This window comes from Pieris napi, chromosome Z, assembly GCF_905475465.1.
Source record: "Pieris napi chromosome Z, ilPieNapi1.2, whole genome shotgun sequence".
In the NCBI taxonomy this organism is placed as follows: Eukaryota; Metazoa; Arthropoda; class Insecta; order Lepidoptera; family Pieridae; genus Pieris; species Pieris napi.
Genome location: NC_062259.1, coordinates 9,121,832 through 9,138,450, shown reverse-complemented (window position 1 = coordinate 9,138,450; position 16,619 = coordinate 9,121,832). Strand labels below are relative to the sequence as shown.

The following is a 16,619-nucleotide window of genomic DNA, read 5'->3' as shown; positions in this document are numbered from 1 at the left end:
CATAGGTCCAACCTAGGTAGTCTCCTCTTTTAAAGTGAAGGTCACGTGTACTGACTTCGCGGGACTAGTTTTTATTTTCCATTTTTGCAGCCATTCGTTAACTTTTTCAAGGCCCTTCTGCAAGTCCTCTGATACGAGTCTTGGGTCTATATTGCTTGCTAATATACCGCTAGGTCAGCAGTGTACAACGTGTATAGCATAGGGCCGAGAACAAATCCTTGTGGTACCCCGGAATCAATGTTTTGAAATTCAGAAGTATTAAGTATTCAGAACCGAAAAGTAACGGTTTTACAAGTCATAATAACAAAGGTTATATATATCCAACGCGTGATTTCTCATAAGGCGCTTAATGTCGATTCAAATATTTTTGTACTCCCACCACGGCCGGTCCCCGCGGAAGAGCCTAGCCACAACCATCCACTCCACTCTCAATTAATCTGACGTACAATGCAAGGAAAAGTGTTCAAAAACGAAACTCTATTATAAGAGCAGCAAACCAACTCTACATACTAACATACAATGTCCGAACCCTGTCTTCGTATAAGCGCCTCTTAGAAGTAATCGAGGCACTCAAAAATATAAATTACGATATACATAATTGGATTAACGGAAACTCAAACTAAAACTTAAAATATCTTTATTCATATAGGTAAATAAGTACACTTATGAACGTCAAAAAGAAGTTAAATTAATTGTAAATTTACATTGACTACCAGTTCGCAAGTCAGGGGCGTAGAGGGGTTAAGAAGAACTGGCAAAAAACTTTCCGCCACTCTTTTCAATCGCCAAGTATTGAGACATACAAGTTGTTTGAACTGAAGCAAATCAATGATAAGGATTAGGATCATTTAAGTATTCGTCAAATTTATGAAAAGCTTTATTTAATCAATAACGTTTACGTTTAACGAGGGCTTTGAATTTATTTACTGATAATTCTCTAATTTCCCTTGGGAGTTTGTTGTACGCGTCGATTAGCAAATCAACTCTACATACTAACATACATGACGACTCATTGGTCTAGTGGTTAGTGCCCCTGACTGCGAATCCATGGGTCCCGGGTTCGATCCCCGGCTGAGACAAACATCGATGTGATGAGCATTTGGTGTTTTGCTTAGGTCTTGGGTGTTAAATATGTATTTAAATGTCTATCTATCTATAATATGTATGTTTATCCGTTGCCTAGTACCCATAACACAAGCTTCACCAGCTTAGCATGGGACTCGGTCAATTGGTGTGAATTGTCTTTTAAAAAAAAAAAAAAAAAAAAAAAAAAAAAAAAAAAAAAAAATACAGTTAGTAAACATACAGTGTCAGAGCCCTGTCTTCTTATGAACGCCTCTTAGAATTAACAGAAGCACTTAAAAATATACGTATAAATTCTCATAATTGGATTTTCTGAAACGCCACGTTTAGGAACAAAAATTGAAGAATATAGTAATTGCATACTGTGTTATGATTTTCCATTCAACTAACCACACGCTATAAACGGTGAAAATTTCTTTCATAATATAGTCGGCTATTAGCCGAAAATCAGTCGATTTTTAAGGATTATTCTAGATTCTTCTCATAGAGTTCGGATAATGCAATGTTAATTATGGCTATAATAGTATAGAAAAACGGTTTAAACACATCAATTACATGCTCGGAAAGAGAGAATTTGTTAGGACTCTTTTATCATAACATTACTATTTATAAAACAAAAAAAGCACGGCTACTGTAATCTCAATTAGCGACCTGACTTTACCCAACTCTGCAATTGGTCGATAGTCGGTAAAGTGAGCAGAAATTCTTTCGACATACAGGATTGAATTGAGGCTGAACCATACATTTCTAATGTGTAATTTTCGAAAAATTTATAATATATTTAGATCGTCATAATTTTTATTTAGAGTAATGTAATATTTTTTTAAAGATCGGATATCTTTAAGCTAACTCCTCTGATCTCCTGTGGTTATTAATAACAGATGAGTTGCACCTGCAGCTGAGTTTCATCATTGGACGTCGAGGCAGAATACGAAATTCCACCCGTATCACCTCGATGTCAGCCGTTCCACGACTGAGCTTGAAAAACTCAAGGCAATTTTTGCCGTGCACCACCACTATGTGGAACCAGCTGCCCACTGAAGTATTTCTGAACCAATTCGACTTAAAGTCCTTCAAGAAAAGAGCGTACTAATTCTTGAAGGGCCGGCAACGCATGTCCATGAGCGGCGGTATCACTTAACATCAGGTGAGCCCTCTGCCCGTTTGCCTCCTATTATAATTTAAAAAAAAACAATTGTCGGCTCTGTAGGGGATTTTTTGTCTATGAAATTAGGTCTTGACTATTTTCTTTAGGTTGTATTAAATATTTGGCTCGTTATTAATTAGCGCGTGAATTTAAAAGGCACTTTCTTACACAACAATAAATAAGGAAATCGAGGATTTATTAAACTGGTAAGAACAGCATCGATTTTTTGCTATTCTTCCGGATACATTTTACGTAGATTTAAATTACTTCCTGCGTGTCGAATAATGAATGTATGTAAAAAAGAATATGCTTATAAATATTTATAATGTCACTAGTCAATTGTTTAGAGTATTTATGTCATTATGAACCGACCTTAAGCATGGAGAACGGATTGCGTGTAGTTGTCTTTATTATTCACATTAAAACCAATTTATGCTGAACGAGCTTGCATGCAATAGTACAGTTGAGTACAATCTTTTAGTTTTTATTCTGTTGCTCTTAATCCAGCTGTCATATACTATTTTGAAACTTGAAGCGTATACAATTTTTCATTTTAAGATCTTAGATGTTTTTCTATAACTGACGTTCTTAAAATTACTGTGAAATTGTATAGAATTTTATTCACAAAAATCCTAAGCAGCGTCTCGAGACGTTATTTGGGGTAAGACTTTTACTTTGGAAGTCGTTAATGCTTAGTTTGTTCTTCAGAAATTTCACTTAACATTTTAAGTCTTAATAAAAACTGTAGTAAAATGCTGTATTTGTTTTTATGAACAAGCGGCTTACAGTGTTAAGCTAAAGCTGATTTCATAGACCTTATTGTTAGACCACCGAGGTCCGAGTTAAGCCGAGACTTGGCCAAGCGAAGTTTACACAATCATATCTAGAAACATTGTGCTTGTCAAACTTCGCCTTTTATTAAGATTGGGGTTCGGTAACAGAGAAAACTTTCCTACTAATATGCGAAGCCAGATAAAATTTAAGAACGTATTGCAAAATTAATGTAATCTGAATCGGCAGGAGAATAATTTATTGTTATAAAATACGTAAAGAAAAAGCGTTTTAAAACCAATGAAGAATTATTAATAACATTATTTATTTAGCATAGTACAGAATTTGTGAAAGTGTTAAACATTACATCATAAATCTGTATTTTTAATTACATGACTATCCGTTTGGTGGCGCCATTTGCAACTCATTCTCCTTAAGCCCTGCGATTCTGTAACTCACTTTTCGAACTCACGCAGCGGTTTTCGCATCGGCGGGCGCTCTCAAATCAGTCGTGAAGCAGTCATTTTATGATTTGGCATTCTGATAAGGTAGGAGCTTGTAGTTTATTGTTTCTTACTACAGGTCGCCGATTTCCATCACTTGGCATAAACTTGAAACTTACGTTTGACTTTGAGCGTCTCAGAATTCTTGCAAAGATTCGTCAACTCGTCAATGTGAAGGAGTTATAGACTACATGACCGCCAGATCAAAAAAACATAGTGAGGAAGCCGGCATGTCTTCGAACCAAGAATCGATGTACATTCGCCAATAACCATTCAGTCGACATGGTGGAGCTAATTAATTTTGATGCACATATCGCTCCCGAATTTGCTCATTTAGAAAGTTCAACCAAATACGGGTCCTAGAATTTAATGAAATGAATCTATTGTCATGATCGCATATTACACGAGATTTCAATAACAATAGTATTGTACCAGATAATTAATAGGGGACGAGTTTATTAGATGACCTTAGTATTCATATTCGTTAATACAAATGTATTTTATATCGAACGATTTGTAGTTAAATGCACGAATATTATAAACGGCATATTTCTTAACTTATCATGCCGTATTTTACTATAATATACGCGTTATTATTGTACGACCTTTATATCCATACATTTTACGGCAAAATACAAATAATTGTGTATGGAAAACCGAAAACCTTAGAAAGCTTTTTTAAATATATTTCATGAAACGTTTTACACAAATATTAACCATTATTATTACTGAACTGTCTTGGAAGTGTGTAAGTAGAGTGAAAGTGGTTATATGACTTTGTATCCGCAATGCTCTCAAGCTATAGAGATTTTTATTGTTCTATAAGGCGTTCTCAGTAACTTAGTTTGCCAAGAGTTAGGATGTAATACCAAAGTTCGTCCACCCACACCATCCTTGTTGTTCGCAGTACCCTATGGGAATAAACTTAAAAAAAACAATTGCCTACGTCAGTAGATATATTATTGTGGATTTTAATAAGTCAAGACTCAATTTTATTTACCATCTTTAAGACACATGGCAAAAGGAACAGAAAAGGAACAAGAAAGTATGAAACTGGTGCCCAAGGTACAATAAACGTAAAAGAGAAAGACAATTTAGAAGGTGGATAAACCAGATTAAGGGAAGAACCAGAGGAAGTACCGGCAGAGAGTGTCACAGTGCAGACAGAAATGACGGGATTTCTAGGAGGCCTTTGCCAAAAAAGGGCATACAGATATCTAGGAAGAATGAGATGATAGATAAAGAAATGTACTTAAATTTAAAGTACCTGAAATAAAAGACTTTTATTATGTACTTATTATTACTGAAATGACGTATCTCAATTCCATATCCACCGAATGGCATACGATTAAATTACCTATATAGTATAAACTTATTAATAAAAACTATATCAGACTAATTGAAATCTTTTAACTGTGGTGTTCTTTTGTCTCTTTCGGACACATTATGTGTACGCTGTGACGAGAAGGGACAACATTTTTTATGAGTGTTAACATAATTACGAAGTTAACAATAGTGTGGTGGAAATATAAAGTAGATACAGTTTTTCTGTCCACCAGGATGTCGAACAATATCCGTAAACCAAACCATCAAAACTGATCCGTATTGCAAGTGAAACCGGTGCAATTATGAAGAGGGTAATTAATTTTAAATAAGCTAGCGTTTATTAGTAAAATGAGGTTATCATAAAGTAATGTATGTAGTTTATTTGATTATATACTTTAAAATTCGCGATTATACCAGTGAGTATATATATAATAGTAGTTGTACTAAGCTAGTAATCATAATTAATTAATAAAGCCGCACCTCACCTACCACACAACCTCCCTCATAACAAAAACTGTTGGGCCGTAGCGTATAAGTGCACAGCCGCTAAATAATACGTTGGCGCCTGGTAGACAGTACCGGTGATCGCAGAGCTGGTACTTGCCTCGCTCGAATAAATAACGCAAAACAACGAAGAAATGCTGGCAGCATTAAAGGTATTCTGCCACTGGGACTAAACGAATGAAATTCATTTTAGTCTTCTATTTATTCTACCCGACCAAGCGTTGCTGTGGCTAAGATTTTTGTTATATTCCATAGTAGTAAACTATTCAAGAGAAACGGCAGGAGAACACCGATCCACAATGCTTTTTTGGCCATTAAATTGTAGCTTATGTGAAACGTTGGTACTTTCAACAAAGCGCCATCTGTTAGAATTGTGACTATGAATATTGCGGGTATAAATTGAGATGTAAGCTATCCTATCTTTTAAGTCGGATCAAACTGCACACGGTGTGCAAATTTGATTGATATCGGTTCGGTTGTTTAGGAGTCCATAGCGGACAAACAACGTGACACGTAATTTATTTATATTAAGATAAATCATATTTCTGATTTTATTGTATGTATAATAAAAATATACGGACACCACGACACATTTAATTAATTAAATCGATTAGATTCTGTATATTTCTTTAAGCGCCGTTAGCCTAAACAAATTAATCGAATAGTAATAGAATAATGACAGTATATTCTAAACTAAGTTGAAAAAGTATTTTTTAATGGAAACCTAATATATAGTCCTCATGTAGTACCAAATATAATATGTAAAATGCTGTATGGATTAAGCGAATTATCAATTCAACCTGAAAAAAAAAACTAACACTAGCGTTAAAGCCCTTTAAGGTCTGGGTCTTAGGTTTCTGTACATGTTTTGTAATCACTTGTCTCAGACCGACGACGACGGCGACCTCAGAGATGAGAGTCGCATACCAAAGCCACTGAACTAATACTGCTCTCAAAATAAACTCTAATCATTATTTAATTTCTCTTTAAGCATTACAAAAAGCTTAAAAATGAGAAGTTATCGATAATTTGAAGTAATCATAGTTGCAGAAGTAGAGCAAAAGAAAGCGAGTTTTTGTAATTAAGTTCTTCATGTAATTAGCATAAAATTATAATGACGTTATGCAATTTCGTGTTTAATTTGTTACAATCATTAAACATAAAAAATTTATAAAGCAAGTATTTTATACTTATTTTAATATTACAATTCATTGTTTTAGTTTTTCATGATTTAGTGATTTATTGTTTCACCGGGCATCAAACTAACATCCCTTTGCAGTTATTAGTCTACATGCCCCGGGGGGGTGCCGAGACTATAACCTACGATTAGATAGAAATTAAGAACCGTAACTCACTAGTGTCTATAAACGCATAAAAAGGAAGAATTGATTTACTTTGAAGTAAAATAATACAAAATTTTATTTTGTTTTAAGTTCAATCAGCAATCTTCGAAACCTGTTTTCGCCAAGTAGCCTATTAAACATTTATATTTATCACGTGTTAAAATTTGTGTGCTATTAGGAATAGGCATATTAAGATATATATATATATATATACAGTTATATATGTATATACATATATATATATTATATATATAACTGTTTAAGTGAAGTTAAATATTCAATCAAATCTAACGCATATTATAGTAATCCATATGTAAGTTATTAATGTAAAGGTGTAATGGTTCCTTAATTATAATCCCTTCCACTGCATTCCAAGCCCGAAGTATGGATGAAGTAACATAAAACAAATAGGGGTAATCTGTGAGCTAACTGCTCGGCATAAGCTTGCTAAAGTTTGAACACGGTAGCAAGAGTTGCCATATACGTAGTTTTCACGATAAAGGGAAGTTTCGCGGTTAATAAGTTTGACTCACCTTGGGCTTGAGTTGACACGAAAGCAACGCTCCAAATAATAAAATATAAGCATAGGTACATTTTGCAATGGTTTCCGGCCATCATAAAACTTATTTTTTTTCTAAGTTTCACTTAAGCATGATACACACGTTCACAGACACTAATCGCTAACAGTTTTTCAATATAACGCGCGAAAGTAAAAGTTTTCCATTTGACGTATCGGACTTCGAGCACTTGCCTGTTAAGGTCGTATTATACACGTGCATGCACGAACGCAGACTGCCAGGCCCGGCTATGCCTCGCCTGGCTTGCCCCCACCGTGCGTCCGCCTTTCACCGTTATAGTTAGTAGCCCAAAAGACTGTTGAGCAAGGCTATTTTATTATGATGACGATTGACATTCAACAAAAATCGCGCGCTAACCATAAATAGTATGCTTACACTAAGCTTTTACCCAAAAAATTACAAAAACATCTGTTTATTGTACTCTCATCGCCCCCTGCATTTGTGCGCAGAAACGGTAGCATACTCAGAATCCGGGATGCACTCTATATTTCAGTTCTCTCTGAATCTTCCGTGATGCGCAAAGTCATATGACCTTGCATTTTCTACAGCGCAGCACAAACAAATCTTAAGAGTTTAAATTTCAATATTACAAGTTACTTTATCCATTTGATTGTTCTCTCTCTGTCATATGATGATTTCTTGTGCATATGTAATTTTGGTGTCTGTTGAGTATTTATTTTTTAAGCGGTGTCTTATACAAATAGTATAGTAAACAAATTTATATTACCATAAAAAGATTAATTAAATTTTTCTACTTTACAAAAGTCAAAAGGGAAATAAAAGTAAAAAGTGCGGAGACCAAAACTTTATTGATTATTTCATAGTGATTACAATATATTGATAAAGTTATATAATTGATATTTAACAACAATCAGAAATAGTCGATGAAAAAGCTTATTTTCTAAACATTATCTTTTTATAGCTCATTAAGCAAAAGCAAAAAGGTCGTAAGTCACAATTCAAGAATAAATCCAATACAAAACACTTTTAAGGGCCTAAATTTAGTAACAAGTATGAAAATCGTAATATAATTATATATAGTATAAGAAGTATAAATATTTAATATAAAATAGGCTAGAAGAAAGATAATCACGATAAATTCGATTAATTTTAACATTGGACACTAGATTAGTTAATAGGATTAATTTGATATTTGACAAAATTAATAAACATTGAATGACAATTTTGAAAATCAAATATGAGCTATAATTAGATGTAAGTTGGCACTAGATAAACAGGTGACCATTAATACGATTACACATAGTGAACATTGATATAGTAACTTTGAACGGTGAACTCTTACGGAATATATTTTATTACCACAACTACTAAATAGTTTGATCGATAAGCAAAAGCTGTGTCAATAGTTGAAAAATATATTTATAAAAAGCAAGAAAAAAGACATAAAAAGATATCAGTCGTCGAAATACTTGAAATTTATTTTAAGAAAATAATAAGCGAATGTGAAAAATAGCACATTGCAAATAGATAAAATGCTAAGTGTAACTCGCAAGATTATATTGGTGACATAAAATATCAATACTTATTTAAGAAACATATATTTGATTTACGAAAACTTAATAGTTCTTACTAGTAGATTCTAAACCACAATCTCTCATATATCTCTATACCTTTCGTATATAATCATATTATATTTATGTAAATAGATTAACAATTTTTTTAAATATTATATTTGATCGCATTAAATTGATTCAAACCACAGATGATACACGTCCTTAATAATTGTTCCCAACCTTTAATCATTGAAAAAGGCAATATTGCCTTATACAATAAATTTTGCTCTAACGACTTATAGTAATAAATCAATCATTTTTTTAAACTCATTAATAGTTATTATATTCTTATTAAGAATTTATAATCATTTATTGTGGAATGGATATAATTTAAAAGAATGAATGAAAGATTTCTGATAGCCGGCGCGAATCAAAATCTCTTGTTACCCTTATGTTATCACAGCACATTACACTAATAAACTTCCCACATCCTTCTTTGAAGTTAGGGCCTAGCACCAGTAAGACAACATTATTACAAAGTTAATTTAAAGCAATTCTTTCAATAATATTAGGCTTGTTTCAAATCCACAATTGATGGGATTGATTGATCCACAATATTATGTGATGATACAAAGTGAAGAATATGAATACAGCAACTGGTTTGAAATGAAACAAAGCGACTGATACAAGTATAGGGCTTAATACGAACAATACTTAATCTATACATCCATATATTTTTTAATATTTACTTTCAGCGATACGTTAGTTTAAATGTCATTCCATTTGACAATCCAGTAGCCGAGAGCTTTGTACCGTATAATCGTTGGGAATCTGTTTACAAATGTTGAGTTTCACGAATGTGGGATACCGCTCTTGCACGACCTGCGAGACGTATCTGAGCGCTACGAGCCATAAACATGTTAGGATGCAATAAACGTACTCTTGTGCCGTATTCCCTTCGGTGGCGAGGCGCTAGTTGAGCTGATAGGCTTCTCTTGCAACAACAGTAGTTAAAAAGATAAGCAAAAGCACGTCTAAAGCTCCGATCAATGATAGAATAAATGGAAGTCACAATAGCAGCACGTGCATGACCGAACCAAATGCTATTGTAATATTGAGCATCACTTGCTGCGCCCACGTTAAAAGAAATAATTACATACGGGAGCCAGAAAAAAAAATACGTAATGTATGATATAAGATTCAGTGTAGTCATTGAACTGTCGCGGCTGTATGCATGAGACCGCCTGTAGCTTAGTTGTGTAGCAGCCCGTCGACAAACGCTAAGATGTGCCGTAAAGAGGTAATAAAAAGTAAAAATGCAAGGTATTAGGTGAAGCATAACAACGGAAATTGCTCTATAATAGGTATTTCCATAATGTAGTCGTTCGCAATAGTCATAATCAAGATCCAAATAGACACCAACAGAAGCCAACGTAAAGCTCAATAAGAAAACTGCAATGGCGGTGATTACAACGCTGCGACGAGTAATGATTCCGTAAACTTGTTTGGAGCAACATACTCGCAAATACTCTTCAATGGCAGTTAACTGTAACCAAGGAAATGGTTCAGTTTTGAGGAAAACCCAATAGTAGCTTTCCGTCATTATACTTACCAAGTAGAACAGAGAGTTGCAGTAAACTGTAGACATTCCAAGACAATGTACGGCATTGCAAACATTCACTCTATCCCAGTCTTCCGCCAGAAGAATCACCAATGACGTAGGCAAAATCACACTCGTAATTATCATGTCAGTCAATCCAATACACGCAAGATAGACCAAACCTACAACAATAGAATTATTATAATATATTTGTACTGCATACTGCCATTCGTATAAAATATTAACTATTAGCAGATTATATCAGTTCAATTTATTATCATTACAACATATTAGTAAATGAAAACTCAATAGTCTTCTTATGAACAGGGCGAGATTAATTAATGATTAATTAATATTTTATCCTTATAGTACATATACGATATGTGGACATAGGTTACGGGTGAATAATTTTAACTTGTAATTCAATAGATATAACGGATACAATTTATTGATTTTGTAGCAATAGCATGTATCTGGTTTTAAATTATTAATTTAGCCCTTTAATTTACTACAGCTTAATAGTGGATGCAAACTACAATTCGATTCAAATTATTTTTTTATATCAAAGGGCTGTCATTTACAACTTCTATATAACTGATATACCGAAACCTAAACCTACATGCGTAATTCAGCACACTTGTATAATGAAACAATTCAATGCCTAATATTAAAAACCATGGGCATCATTTACAACTCTGTACACCTATCAACCAATGATCTAATTAATTAAATGCACATGTTTGACATTGTATTTGCAATTAATAAGACTGCTTCATAGCGTAATAGCGTTAATCCTTTTGTGACATATCGAGTAGCATTGGAATTTAACGCGTTTCTCGAATAGCGTTTGAAGCGACAAAATTCGTGTTAGTTGGGTATGTGGAGGGTTGCAATGTCCACCCACTCCAGCCTCCGATGTAGAGAGTGATTGACATGCAATAATTAAGAAATTATTGCATGTCAATCACTCTCTACCTAGCCCAAACGTGGCAAAATCTCTTCGTTATAAACTGTTAATATTTAATATGCAATACTGACATAGCCTCTCTTTCAGTTAGAGTGGTCTTTTAATAGTAACTCGTGTAAATTTATTGATTCGATCCGAGTTTTCTAGGTTGAAATAGTATTATGAGGCTATATTTTAGAAGTTTAGATTAAGGTATGTTTAGTTCATAGGAATATTAAAATAAAGATTCAGGTGTACATATTAACTACAAACACTTTCCTTTTTATCAAATTGTAAATGTGCAATTACACAATAAAAATAAATGGCGATATAAGCCTAAGTTATATGTCTATGGTTCTTAGCCAGTCAACGCACTTTGTAGAGGTATGTGGGTGGTGTGACTACATCAGATAAGCCTACAATCATTTTACATTTGTTACAAAAAGCCAAAAATACATACCAGCTCGACGAAGCGGGCGCTCCACGAAGAACGAACCCAAGAAGAATCCATTAAGAATGGTTCCCATTGAAGCCAATGTGAGCATAATAAGGAGTCGCCAGACTTTAGGCCACTCATTATTGAACGTCACGGGTGAAAACGTATGGTTGCTGTTTGGATCGGTGGCGTAGGTCTGAACTCCATCCATTGAGTTAGCTAAAGCTGTGGACAAAATATTGAGATGAAAAAATTGCCGTTTTAAAATATATTGGTGAATTTAAATAAACCCCGTAGCACTTGGATACTTTTCTTCTACTTTTTACATCAATTATATGACTAGTCAAATGAGATCAGGCTTTTGTGCCTTCTCAATTGAAGCACACGCATCACGCAGTTCGCATCGAAATCTCGTTTAATAAACCAATTACACACTTGCACTCGATTTACTCTAATAATCACTTTAAAAGTTTCGCGTTACACAATAAGTTTTACAGATATTATTAAAATCTACAATACGTAGATTTTAATACAAAAATTCAATAATTAATTTTAAAACAATATTTTTTCCACCACTTAAAAAAATTAATAATTATGAGAAACGTTTAAAATACAACCGAAAATCTAAACTGAAAATTATTATTGATTCACATCAAGAGAGCTTAGTATGAAATAAGTTACTACTCACAAAATAATAGCAATATTTCCAAGACAACACGTTTCGGGATAGAAAACATTGTAAGAGATCATGCCCCGACGAATGCGTTTTTAGAAATGGCGGGAGAAGCAGGCAGCTAGTGCATTCTTCGCGTCGGATTGTGTATAAACACACCCTTTCAAGGTCATGAATTTCAGGGGCGGGAACATCGAGAACAAGCTATATAGTCGCTACATCCTTGTTACTCTTTGCTATATGGATTATTTATTACTCTTTCTAATTTATTTCTTTCAATATTCATCCATTTTGTCTAGCATAACATATGTGCGACCTATATAGTACATGTAAAGGTGAGGCCTATCGATTTTTACGATAATAGATGCATTTAATACATATTTTATTTTATACGGCTGACTTTTCCTATTATGTGCTTACTTGTTGTTATGTTACGTGTTAATAAAAAAGAAGACAAAATCTATTGGATTTATCAAGGCACCGAACGGCACAAAACACGTAGTGATAAGAAACTAAAATCACGGTCGATTAGCTTGGGTGATTTGGTTTTTTTGAATAATGTGGTTATATTATTATTTGCTTTATAATTTTAAGGTATTATGATTGGCGTTATGGAATAAAACAACAACGCGAATTGTAGGGGCGAATTCTATCTACAATTACTTCTTGCACCTTAGTGATCAGCCGATAATAAGTGATCGGGATGCCTCGTCGATTGGGTCTTTGACGTGAGGCTTTTGTTGCGCACATGAAGAGATAAATCCGTTGGTCCGAAGCCAAAGTTCGTACGGCTGCAGCGTTGCGAGTCACCGTAGCTGGCTAGGCTAAAACCAAGTCTTGTCTCTAGAAATCTTAAGTCATAATTTAGCAACTATTAGACATTTACTTATACCTATTTACTGATATTAATTATCGTAACTGTGACCATCTGAATATAATAACATTAAATTGACGATTAATGTAAAATTGAATTTATGGCATTTGATGTTGTTTCCATGTAAAGTAGACTCTGTTTATATCGTAATTTTGCCGAACTATAATAAAGTCTGTTCATACCAAATATTAAGTAAAGTGCTAAACAGAATCTAAGTTGTAGCTTTATTTGTTAGACAGTTCTGTAAGTTCTTTGAACAATAGTTTATATCCGGATGTAAGTTGTAATCAACGACGGAATACTTCGTTTCAGCGTTATCTACTACTAGACTTACAATACATCCTATTACCCTTAAGCTTTATTAACATAAAGTATTAAAAGTAAGTATAGTTATTATTTTATAACACCATTAGGTATTGGGTTCAGTAATGTTTTCCAGAGATCAGGCGTCGGGTTAAAATCACAGGTAGTGCCATACGTATAAAACATATATGTGAGTACAGGGGTGTTGTGATGAGTTTATAAAGCTCAGTCATGCGTGCTTGATCTTGCGATATGACGCGCCGATCGCTTTTTTTTTATCGGGGTATTAGAGTTAGGGAATATAGAGCACTTCAATGCGTACACCTGCACCTGTGCGCCCAATTGAACACTGTTATATTTCCGGCATTTCAGTTAACAGGGATTTCCCACAGCGGCACATCGGTTGGCGAAATTTAAACAGAATCAAAAGCACCATATGAACGTTTTCTGTGATTATAACTTAAGTGCTCAAGGGACCAGCTAATCAATAAAGTTTAGACACAGCTTGAAGTTTCATCATACACAAAAATAATTTTCCTTTAATCTTGTATGATGCTTATAGATATGAATAGTTCAGATATATTTAAGTAAAGTAAAAAAAAACATTTAACCATATAGGTAACATAATTTACACTTACGTCAGTAAAGAAATAAGTAAGTAGGCGACTGGTCTGAAGTAAACGAGTCATAAGTTTGAGAATACAAAAATTATCCTCATATCACATTATTTTGGTTACTGGTGAGATTTAAATGGTATTCTATGACATGCGTTCGCACATTGACACACAGCGACATTTTTAATTTCACAGCTAAGCCAGGGCTTATCCTCTGGGCAGTGGGGTTCTAACTATGCATGAGAACAGTGATTTCATCCAACATATATTTCAGTGGAAAATCAGCCTTGGGTGCCACTTTTAAAATACTACTTAACTAAAAATTAAATTAAATACAATGTTTTTGTGATTTTTCGGTTTTGTGACTAATAATAAATTAAATTACTTACGGTGCACAATGATGAAATATAATACGGCAGACAGTTCTCTGCGGATTTGTTTTGTTTTTCCTCTTTAATTTTCAAAGCACCTAAAACTATCACATTTTATTAATCATCAGACTGGTAGGTACTATATGTTTTGCGATGTCTATTGTTATTAATTATGGTATTAGCCAAAATGCATATTATCTACCTAAAATGTGTTATTTATTATATTTTGTCGTAAATTAACAACCAAAAATTTATCATTAAAAATTGAACATCTACAAAATCAAACCTTACTGCAACTTCAGGGATAATAACGCCATCTATTAGAGCTTTTTGAAATTTTGATATTTTATCCTGTGGAGTCGATTGGATATCATTACTATTTCACTTTATAAGTACTAGAGGGCGTTTTTTTAAAATAATTGAATTGTAAAACGTATAGTACACAGATAGGTAGAGCGAAAAATATTATATGAGAATAATTTACGTACATTTTTGTAACAGTGAATGAAAATAAACCAAATTGATAATATTCAAGAGGAACAGTAGAAAATGTTTAAAAGCTTTCTTAGAATAATTACGACAGCGAAATATAATTTGATCGCTCGAGACCGAACGCGATGCAGACTCACTGTGGACGCCCTCTGCCCCAACTAGGGGTTAAAGGACATTAAGTAAGTTAAGTAAGGACGCCAAATTTTCTAATGCATTTCTTTTTGCAAACTATAATACTATAATGTGGTTTGCTTTGATTATATATTATTGTATTTAAAAAACTTTTTGATATAAATCACTTAAGTAACTCCTAATATAAATAATCGGTCTTTTGTTTATAACAACAATTAATCTTCAAAATTATAACTAGTATAACAATTATGGCTCACGTGTCTAGGCAAAGAACTCTGCGTCATCCAAGACGTTGTCAGAGGTCTTCTGCTTGTACGAATAATATTCCTACAACATGCAACTTTAATGCTCATGAAATTATGATTCTTACCTCGAACCTACGGTTAGCGACAAACACATACCTTCTAGAGATTATGTTCACGTTCAAAATCCTCATAATCAAGATATTCATCATCTTAGACTTTGCACATTGTCTACAATCAGATAGTCGCTAATACTTTCCGGGTGGTCCGAACGTAAGACATAATTAAAATTCTCATTATCTTTGGCCTTGATAGTCCAGGGATAAACCTATAACGATAATTTTTGTAAACATAAACAGTTAACACAAGATAATACTTAACAATGTTACGACTTACACAAAAGAAAAATACACGTCGCAAAGCGAGATACATCTCAAAACTACCTACCTCGAAAACTGAGATAAATCATTGAGATAGAACTAGTACTTACTACCTCTACCTGAGATATATTGAGATAACACACAGATACCTCTGTTTTCAGGGAATTCTTCCCTGAAAACAGAGTTATCTGTGTGCGACCATATACAATTATTGATATTGCAATGGTGGCTATGCGTCGTAGGTTATTTTTGAATTACGGTAGATAATTAGGTAGTATGCAAATACAACGCATCGTCGAGGACCTACCTTACTAATTCACCACAATCAAAACTATAATGCAACAAACATATAAATATCTACGAGTACACTGAAATCCGGCCTGTCACTTTGGTAGAAGACGGCTTGAGAACATAGAAGAACGGAGAAGATGGCAAAAAAACTATAAAAGAGATATGGCTTTGTAAACCAAACTTATTACCTATGACATATAATGGTCCATTATAATTTAAAGGACACGGCAAACTTAGGAGAAACTTACAGAGATTAAATAGAGGAATATCACAACTTCATTTACAACTTGTCATATTTCTCTATTTAATCTTGTAATGTATCCTACATTGTTAAGAAATAAATTATCCAGGGCCGGATTGAGGGGAGGGCAACCGGGGCTACAGCCCGGATCCTCCACAAAAGAGGGCCCTCGACAATACAGACATCGATATATTTTCATATGTTTGTTAAATACGGCATAAATCCACTTGGTTGCACAATAAATTGTTTATTAAT

At 33.8% G+C, this 16,619-nt stretch overlaps 2 protein-coding genes across 4 annotated transcripts in view; both read right to left on the bottom strand.

Annotated features, from left to right (window-relative positions):
• LOC125062128 (CUB and sushi domain-containing protein 1) overlaps positions 1-7,481 on the bottom strand; it is a 50,474-nt gene extending 42,993 nt beyond the window's left edge. Inside the window, exon 1 of the mRNA XM_047667704.1 lies at positions 7,211-7,481. Coding sequence (XP_047523660.1) covers positions 7,211-7,295 — 85 coding nt within the window. The 5' untranslated portion in view covers positions 7,296-7,481. The remainder of the gene's footprint in view (positions 1-7,210) is intronic.
• A 736-nt stretch (positions 7,482-8,217) lies between these two features.
• Positions 8,218-15,810, bottom strand: LOC125062888. Of its 3 annotated transcripts, none has more exons than XM_047669116.1 (4): positions 15,612-15,810; positions 14,605-14,690; positions 11,776-11,976; positions 8,218-10,551 (listed from the first exon to the last, which is right to left on the bottom strand). In XM_047669116.1, exons 3-4 carry the CDS (start codon positions 11,960-11,962, stop codon positions 9,605-9,607), a joined length of 1,134 nt encoding a protein of 377 aa, XP_047525072.1. In that variant the 5' UTR covers positions 11,963-11,976; positions 14,605-14,690; positions 15,612-15,810; the 3' UTR covers positions 8,218-9,604. The 3 variants fall into 3 exon arrangements, with proteins under 3 accessions (XP_047525072.1, XP_047525073.1, XP_047525071.1); XM_047669117.1 differs by lacking the exons at positions 14,605-14,690; positions 15,612-15,810 and adding an exon at positions 12,440-12,518 and having other exon boundaries at positions 8,218-10,315; positions 10,382-10,551; XM_047669115.1 differs by lacking the exons at positions 14,605-14,690; positions 15,612-15,810 and adding an exon at positions 12,440-12,518.
• Positions 15,811-16,619: the final 809 nt, after the last annotated feature.

Bases quoted from the DNA above. Each gene is read 5' to 3' on its own strand.
- LOC125062888 (XM_047669115.1), bottom strand. From the start codon at position 12,488: ATGTTTTCTATCCCGAAACGTGTTGTCTTGGAAATATTGCTATTATTT. The intron at 11,977-12,439 runs GTGAGTAGTAAC...TTTTGTCCACAG, and splicing joins GGAAATATTGCTATTATTTT to CTTTAGCTAACTCAATGGAT. The intron at 10,552-11,775 runs GTATGTATTTTT...CTATTGTTGTAG, and splicing joins GCGCCCGCTTCGTCGAGCTG to GTTTGGTCTATCTTGCGTGT.